At 26.9% G+C, this 9743-nt stretch overlaps 1 protein-coding gene across 1 annotated transcript; it reads right to left on the reverse strand.

Annotated features, from left to right (window-relative positions):
- Positions 1–1587: 1587 nt before the first annotated feature.
- LOC144997150 (transcription factor MYB8-like) lies at positions 1588–8203 on the reverse strand. The gene is made up of 3 exons (XM_078956982.1): positions 8074–8203; positions 2393–2522; positions 1588–2095 (listed from the first exon to the last, which is right to left on the reverse strand). Exons 1-3 carry the CDS (start codon positions 8201–8203, stop codon positions 1588–1590), a joined length of 768 nt encoding a protein of 255 aa, XP_078813108.1.
- Positions 8204–9743: the final 1540 nt, after the last annotated feature.

Genomic DNA, 9743 nt, shown 5'->3' on the forward strand with positions numbered 1-9743 from the left:
AATCTTAGTTTGCCATCCCACTTATTTGAAAGAGTTTTTCATGCCTTTAAGTACCTCAAATATCCAAATCGTAGTAACCATATCAAATGCTTATACATTTCTAAAAATAATATATTTCACTTCTATTTGTATCCATCTCATAAAAAACATTTGTGGCCAATTTTGTATTATTAACACGATTTGGTTATATTATTGATTTACTGAATATGTTCTTTTAAGGGTAATGGTTTAATTCATTTACTCCATTTTTTAAAACATTTAACTTTAACTTAAATAATAACCTTATATTATGTACATAACTATAATATATTCCAATACTACCCCTTAAAAGTCAATCTGTTAACCATATTATTTTAATCAGGAACAATTCATGTAATGTAGAAATATATAATTGTTTTATTTTTATCGAAATTAGGCGATATCATATATTTACTTATTTAAAAATATACATTTGTCTAACAATCAAATTATAAATGTTAAGCAACATCACCTAGAAATGCATCTCTTGCCTCGTCATATGGTTTTCGTGCTTCAATGTATATGAGGTTCTTGGTTAACCTCATTAAAATTAAAAATAAGTAACGGATTATTTACAAAAAATGGACCATTCATGTTACACTCTCCTAAATTAACATGTATGCAATAAATTCTACCACAAGGACCATAACATAATTATACTTTTACTTTTTCGTATATCAATGTCAATGAAATTTTCATTACTGATTGTATTTTTGTTTACATGTTATTTAAATTTATATTATGTTTTATAAATCATAATCATATTAAATGTCTTGGCATAGATAATGTATATCAGATATTCAAATATATATATATATATATATATATATATATATATATATATATATATATATATATATATATATATATATATGAAAACTGAATATACTCTTAAGGGTATATAAGCTTACGTATCTAAACACACCATCGTTTTATTTGATATATTCATTATAATGTTCTTAAACTTCATATCTTAACTTGATTTATTTTAAAAATTTTCGAAATTTCACTATTATCTTTCTCTTACATCACATGTTTTTACCAAATACCTACTAGGCTATATATATTGTAGTTGAAAATGAAAATTATGTAAGAGGAAGATAAATGTGTAATTATAAAAATCATGGAAATAATTAAGTTAGAAGTTAAATTATAAGACATTGGACAATTAAAATGTATTATATGATACAAAACGATGTAGTATAACGAGTTTGAGTACGTAAGCTTTTATACCCTTCAGAGTATATTCGTTTCTCTCTCTCTCTCTCTCTCTCTCTCTCTCTCTTTATATATATATATATATATATATATATATATATGTATTAATTTTAAATGATCAATAATAAAGTTTTAAAACAAACTAAATTCTTATTAATTTAATATAATTTTAAAAATATTTTAGCGGTAGTTCCAAAGTTCCAACGAGTTGTAAACTACCAAAGTTCCAACGAGTTGTAAACTAGTAGTATTACATCAATACATTCAATATAATATTTGATAGACACGATACTTACTTTATTAATTTATTCAGTTTATTACATGCATGGCGATGACTGAAACGACGTTAAATCATGGTTGCTGTGAATCCATTGGGTTCCACATGATCTCATCAAGCGAGAAATCAAAGAAACGATTTTTATCTTCTTCTTGATCGACAACATCTAAGGCCTCTGCCTGCGCTGAAGATTCACCAAATGACCATTCAATGTCTCCTTCAATTTCCATTTCACGATCATCAAATAATTCATCAAGATATTTTTTAGTCTTCTCATCAAGTAGTACATTAGATGACAGATAGGAGACGTTAAAGTTATTGTTGCCACCTTCATTCGACGAGCTTATAAGATTACCATCACCATTGGAGACAATTTGTGCTTTGTTACTCGTGGACAAATTTTGGGTTTTGGACATGGTATACTGTTGTGGATTGATAACTGTGACTGGAGCGTCTTGTAACGGTTCATCAGCATCAGGTTCTGTCTTTTGTTGTTTGGAACGAGGCTGAATATGAGTGTTCCAATAATTCTTCACGTCATTAGCAGTTCTTCCAGGTATTCTTCCCGCAATCAACGACCACCTAAGATTAATTAAAATCTACATTAACCTCCACACACTACAATATTTAATGGCAATAACACGACCCATGTCGCTGCTAATACTACATGATTTATTTTATTTTATTTTTCTTTTTTGATCGACACTAGGCTTCCAAATTGAATCTTATGCAATTCGAACTTGAGTCAACTCCATAGTTTCTTACTGGTGCCAAATTATCACAACTCTATAGTTTCTTACCAATGGCAAATTATCACAACTAAATAACCCGGTAGTATTGGTGATATTTATTGTAGATTTATATTTAAATTGTGCTTGCCTGTTTCCTAGAATCTTATGGAGCCTAAGCATGAGATCAACTTCATCTTCAGCAAAATCACCTCGTTTTATATTTGGCCTCAAATAATTCAACCATCGTAGCCTGCAACTCTTTCTACATCTATTTAACCCTGTAAATATCTAAAGTCAAATATTAACACAGAAAGTAAAATAACAAAAAGCCTCATATTAATTAGACAAAATTACATAAGTAGTACTTATGGTTTATAAAAAATCATAAACTCAGTCTTGCAAATTATTTTTGACAAATATAGTCCATATGGTTTGCAAAAGGCATGAAAAGTCATTTTGGTAACACATTAGTTTTGGTCTTCTAGTGTGTCCTCCGGTGTGAGGATAATTTGGTTTTTTATAATTGTAAGGGTAAATTACACCAGTCGTCCCTCGTGGAGGTGCTAAAAAGCATGTTTAGTCTCTATTTTAAATAATTAACTCGGACAGTCCCTCGTTTGTTTAAAACTTGCACGTTTAGTCCCTATTACCATAAAATGACTATTTTACCCTTAATAATTTCTTTTTTTATTTTGTTTTGTTTATTTATTAGTTTTAAATAGAAAAAAAAAATAAGAAAACAAATATCCCCGCCCCTATCCTTTTCATTTCCTGCAACAAGATTCTCCGGACCCACCACCACCTATCACCACCAGCTCTTCCGGCACCACCACCTATCATAGCTAGCTATTCCCCTGTTTATCGTCTTATCCATAACCCTAATATCACAAAAACGACCATCGATTTCACAGAAAACCGCCATTATCACCAATCACAGCCACCAATCTCCACAAAAACTACCATCGGGATCATCACCTACCTTACTTTATCTACTGATCTTTACATGATCAAACTTGTAACTCAAAAGAAAGAAGAATGGTGAATAAGAATCTCTGATTGAGAGATACATGGGCAAAAGGTGGGAGACAGAAAAACATACATCTGCGATCGATCCACCCGTCACCTTTATGCTAGATTCGATTGCAACTGTGGAGCTTGATGATCTCCATATCTCTACCAATTTGCAATGATGTAGGAAAAGATCGAAACCCTAGCCACCGTCGGTGGCAATTGTGGAGCTCGACACATATGTCGAAACCCTAGCCGCCGTTGATGGGATATGTCAAAACCCTAGTCGTGGTGAGTTGTGTTGATTTGGAGACGAAGACTGCGACACTGTCATCAGGCGGTGATCATCAATTGGAGAATCAAAAACGATGGGGGATGAGTACTAGATCATCAGTGACTGGAAATAAACAAAGGAACTTTGTCTATTGTCACCAGTTCAAACGTCGATGGTGATGAAACGATATTACACAGACGACGGGAGGTTCATCACGGAAGAGAAGGTCGAGATTCCAGAATGAAATACCCATCACCGTCCTTCGTGTGAAAATGGAGAAAAGAGTGAAACTGTGGAGGAGGATGAGTGTAGGAGAGAGAGAGAGAGAGAGAGAGAGAGAGAGAGAGAGAGACAGAGAGAGAGAGACAGAGATCAGTGGTTGTGGTATTTTCTGGCGTATGAGAGAGATAGAGATTTAAGAGATTTGTTTTTATTTTATCTTTTTATTAATAAATAATATTATATTAATTAAAAATAAATATCCAAGGGCATAATGGTCATTTCAAATATGGTGTGGACTACATTTGCAACAAAAACACATATCAGGGACGAAGTGTGCAAGTTTTAAAGAAATTAGGGACGGTCCGAGTTAATTTTTTAAAATAGGGACTAAAGACAACTTTTACTTTAATTGTAATAAACCATAATGACCATTAATGTATTTTTGTTTATATTTTATGTTTATTAATTTATAGTTTTTCTTTTACTTTAACAATTCTGTTTAACCTTTATAAAATCTTATTTTTATCTCTTTATTTTATAAAATATTGTGTTTATCCTCGGTAGTATATATATATATATATATATATATATATATATATATATATATATATATATATATATATATATATATATATATATATATATATATATATATATATATATATATATATATATATATAGATATATATACTAGCAGTGCACCCGCGCAAAGCGGCGGGGCATGTAAATTCTTTCAGTGATATGTTTCCTCTGCAAAAATGTTATGTTACAAAAGAAAGTACATGTCGAAGACAAAATAATCAAACTATGGTGTTATTTGGGAAATGAAGTCATTTTTTGTTCCTGGACGGTGGACTTTATAGTAGAGGAGGGAGCAAAGAGGTATATGCGATTGGAGGGATATTTGAATCAACATGCTAAATTTAAGGATATCTAAAAGGGTTCAAAATTTGAATGAATCCGAGATTTGAGGAAACCATATCAAATTGTTGAGAAATATAAGGAGATTTGATGATAAATATTTGAATTCAAAATATGGTTAAAATTTAATATTATTTTATTAATGATTACTTGTACTATCAGCTTCATCATTTGGACGTCTTAAAAAAATATTATTATTATAATCAATTTATTTTTAGAAATAGTTAGATTTCTTTTATAAGATAGTAAAGATATATATATATATATATATATATATATATATATATATATATATATATATATATATATATATATATATATATATATATATATATATATATATATATATATATATATAGAGAGAGAGAGAGAGAGAGAGAGAGGGGGGGGGGGGTAGGTTAAATTATAAATTTATAAATATTATATGTATGTTAATAATTTTATTTTGTAATTAATATCATTAATTACCTAAATTACATTTTATCACTTATAATTATTATAATTAAGATTACTTACCTTAATTTTATCGTTAACCATATTTATATTTGTTTCCCTCTTTAATTGCCGCAATCAGTACCATCACCACGTCATTTGACGAATATCAATAATTACCTAAATCACCTATTATCTTTTATACATTTTTAAGAATACCTTTCATTCTTATAAAAAATACGTCACATCTTGTAAGAATATTGCATTTTCTTTAAGATTATTAGTTCTTTTGATGTAAATTCCTAATAAAAATGGTTTGATTCTTCATTATTTCTTTGTAGTTGTTGTAATTATTCATTACTTTGGTGTCGTTTCATCGAATAGGAGTTTTCTTTTAAGAATTGTTTCAAATTTAGAATAATTTTCCTTTGTTGTTGAAATTATTTTAAAAATACGTTTTATTTTAAACAATATTTATAAACATTCTTTAAGAATGCTATTGTTTATTAATTCTGATTTTGGAGGGGATGTACACCCAATGTTGGCTCTACCTTTTATAAATTTATAAATTTTGAATTTGGTTTGGTTCATGGCTTTTAAATTTTGAAAGAATATATATAAGTATTCTTTATGTATTATAGATAATAATTAATTAAAGGAACTTGATTTGAATGAGTTTCCTAAATTTATGGATTTGACTAGCTACTTTCCTAAATTTACGTGCTTATTTTGAAATATGTGTCAGCATAAATATACAGCGGTCAACGTTGGAGCCTGAATTTAGAACGTATGTTTGTTAATTTTTGTTTTTGAAAACTTGTTTTATGCAGATGTTGCTTTTAAATTTTTATGTATCCACGTTTTGAGTTTATTTATTTATTTATTTTTTTTGCGTTTTCATTCTTAATGCTATGTACGTTTCCAAAGTTAAGTAAAATCACATATAGTAACTTTCGTTCGTTAACTTAAAAATCATATTATAGTCGAATTTATCTATGTTTCGACGTAATTATTGTTTTTACATTTTGTGTTTAATTTCATCTATGTTTCTACATATGAGTCGGATTACACATAACACATATAAGGACTTTCGTTTGTTAACATAAAAATTAAAAAAAAAAAAAAAAAAAAAAAAAAAAACTAATTCTTAATGCTATGTACGTTTCCAAAGTTAAGTAAAATCACATTTAATAACTTTCGTTCGTTAACTTAAGAATCATATTATAGTCGAGTTTTTCTATGTTTCGACGTAATTGTTGTTTTTACATTTTGTGTTTAATTTCATCTATGTTTCTACATATGAGTCGGGTTACACATAACACATATAAGGACTTTCGTTTGTTAACATAAAAACTAAAAAAAAAAACTCATTCTTAATGCAATGTACGTTTCCAAAGTTAAGTAAAATCACATTTAATAACTTTCGTTCGTTAACTTAAGAATCATATTATAATCGAGTTTTTCTATGTTTCGATGTAATTATTGTTTTTACATTTTGTGTTTAATTTCATCTATGTTTCTACATATGAGTCGGGTTACACATAACACATATAAGGACTTTCGTTTTTTAACATGAAAATTAAAAAAAAAAAACTATTTTTTAAATGGTTATATATATATATATATATATATATATATATATATATATATATATATATATATATATATATATATATATATATATATATATATATATTCGAGCTGGTCAACATTTCTAAATATTCGATGTAAATTTCAAACTTTTTTCATTAATATTATAAAAAACTTATTCGCTTATATATATACATGTCGGATTAAATTTGAGTTCGTTTACGTTTCGATGCTAATTGATTTTTATGTTTTTCAGTATTATTTTATCTACGTACTTATTTTTTTAATACATAATAATAACTACGAAAACATAAAATAAAATAAAATAAAATAAAATAAATAAAAAATACATTGAAACATAGACCAACTCGAATTTATACCAACAAGTACATAAAAAAGAAAGTATGTTTTTTTAAAAGAAAATTAATGAACGAAAGTTCTGAATTTACGTCGAATACATCGAAACGTTGACTATATCAGCACAAAAATAAAAATAAGCACGTAAAAAATGATTTTTTTTTTAAATTAACGAACGAAAGTTATTATATGTGACCCGAGTTGTTCTTAAAAAATGTACATAAGATTAAGTATAAAAATATAAACAGAATTCCGTTGATATATAAATAAACTCGAATAAAATTAGTTTTTAAGTTAACAAACGAAATCTATTATTTGTGAATTGGCTTATACGTAGGTAACGTGCGTAAAATTAAACACGAAAACATTAAAAAAAATTTAGAAATAAAGACGAACTCGAACTTAACAAATACATGCATAAAAATAACTAACTTTTTTTAAACAAAAATTATTAAGCATAATTTCTAAATTCAAGTCCAAAGGTTGATTATCTTGAATTTATACAAACAAATAAAAATGAGCACGTAAAAATTAGTTTTTTTTTTTCATATAGTGAACAAAAGTTATTATATATAAACTATGGGGATACACACAAGTTTAAAAAATGAACGATGAAAATAACATTAAATAAATTTTAAAGTAAAAAAGTTAAAATGATATTTTAAAAAGTAAAATGATACAAAAGTAACAAACTCATAAATAAAAAATATAAATAAATTACATAAATTATCCATATGATTTACCCATAGTCACAAATTCAGTGTATGCTGCTTGAAAAGAGCAAATTACCCTTAAACTAATAGACAAAAAGTAACAATATTTAGCCAAAAGGATTATTCATGTAAATTTTGAAAACCAAGGTATCATGTTCGTCAAATTTTTTAGCAAGGAATGAGTTTATAGCATTTGGTAAACCACAACCATCATTTATGTAATTTTTTCTATTATTTTTCTCTATTTTTCAAACTGAAAAACAATGCGAGGTCCATTTTGTAACACGATATGACTTGCAAGGTCTACATTACCGGTTTCGCGAGGAATAAGGTGCCATTTCCCTTCGCCATATTGCTCAATATAATCCTTGAGAAGCTTATCTTCATGTGCATTCCATGCACCTTTCTTCAATCCTAAACCATTACTACTGCTTGGTATCATTTCTTTTGTGCTAATTATCCGTAAATATATATAAACGGGAGGTTTAAGTTCTGATGAATCTTTCTCTATTTATACCTTAATAACGGACAAAACTCCATGCATAAAAACCTAATACGTCACCTCTTTAATGACCGAAAACGAATGAATCATTCATGTTTCTAACCCCCATTCTCATTATTAATACTACGTGCACCCATATATTTCCACAAAAAGGACAAAATTTCCAAAATGGTCCCTCTTGTTGTTAAATATATGTGATTTTCCTCCAAAAACCTTTGGTGGTGAATGAATGATCTAATTTTATGTACTTTAGGTAGTTTTAGTACTTATATTGTTAACTTTAACAAATTGGTCATTAAATTGTTAAAATTGACAACTTTACACCCACAGTTGTTTTTTACTAAACCATAGTGATCATTTATGTATCTATTCTTTTTAATTTTATTAAATTATTATATATTAATTTTTTTAATTAATTTTTGTTTGATTAATTATTATTATTGGATTAATAAATATTAATAAATATTGTTTTTATTATATAATATTTATATATCAATAAATATTGTTTTATTGGATTATTTGTTTTTTAAATTTATTATTTTTAATTTCTTTTTAATGGATCAATTAATAAATAAAATGTTGGATGTCGCACAATAGATAATTTTGTGTTTGACTTTTTACGCGAAAGGAGTTTCATAGTTTATATTTTTTTGGTCTTCACGTGTATAGGTAAGATGCCATATTTGATATCGTAGTTTTTGTTTTCGTAGTCTAGGCTAAACATTTTAAATCGATCTATTTTGAGGGACTATCTTAGTTGAGGTGTTATGACCTCATTGGGTATATCTTAATCGACTTCCTTGTAGAACCTATCTAAAAAAAACTGGTTAGATAGTCAGACTAACTTTTGAGATTGTTCTTATGTCTTTATAATTGAGTATTTTTTACTCTAACCAAATTTAGATCTTATTTTTGTCTTTTGTTCATTCAATATCATATTTGAGTTATGATTTCGTTCTTATAGAATCTTATAATCGTACACAATATTATTTTTATTATGTATTATTATTATATTAATAAATACTATTTTATCGGATTATTAAATTCGTTCAGTTATTTATATCCTTAATTTCATCTTTATTTGATTATTATACATTAATAAATACTTTTTAATTGTACATCTCTCTCTTTTTTATTAAATTATTATATTATTAATACTTTTATTTTATTCTATTGCAAACTATTTTTTTATTAGTTAATTTTTTTAAATGTTTTAAATTAGTTTTAAAATGTTTTCTATATTATTTAAAAAAAACCGCAAAAAACTCTCATGCACCCCCTCTCTTAATTTATTTTAAATATTTGAAAGATAAGATATTTTAGATAACAACACCACCGTCACACGTTCTGATGGTAGTAGTACTATCTAAAATATGTCTCAAAACCTGGTACGAAAAAAGGAATTAATCCAATTAAAATGAAATTGTTAAAGAATTAACTAAAAGTAATTAATAATCCAATAAAGTAATAATATTTCTTA

Source organism: Lactuca saligna, chromosome 5 (genome assembly GCF_052625555.1).
Source record: "Lactuca saligna cultivar CGN05327 chromosome 5, ASM5262555v1, whole genome shotgun sequence".
Classification (NCBI taxonomy): domain Eukaryota; kingdom Viridiplantae; phylum Streptophyta; class Magnoliopsida; order Asterales; family Asteraceae; genus Lactuca; species Lactuca saligna.

Excerpts from the sequence above, each read along its gene's own strand:
- LOC144997150 (XM_078956982.1), bottom strand. The coding sequence starts at position 8,203 with ATGATACCAAGCAGTAGTAATGGTTTAGGATTGAAGAAAGGTGCATGG. Across the intron at positions 2,523-8,073 it reads CCTTATTCCTCGCGAAACCG|GGTTAAATAGATGTAGAAAG; the intron begins GTAATGTAGACC and ends AGATATTTACAG. Across the intron at positions 2,096-2,392 it reads CATAAGATTCTAGGAAACAG|GTGGTCGTTGATTGCGGGAA; the intron begins GCAAGCACAATT and ends AATTAATCTTAG.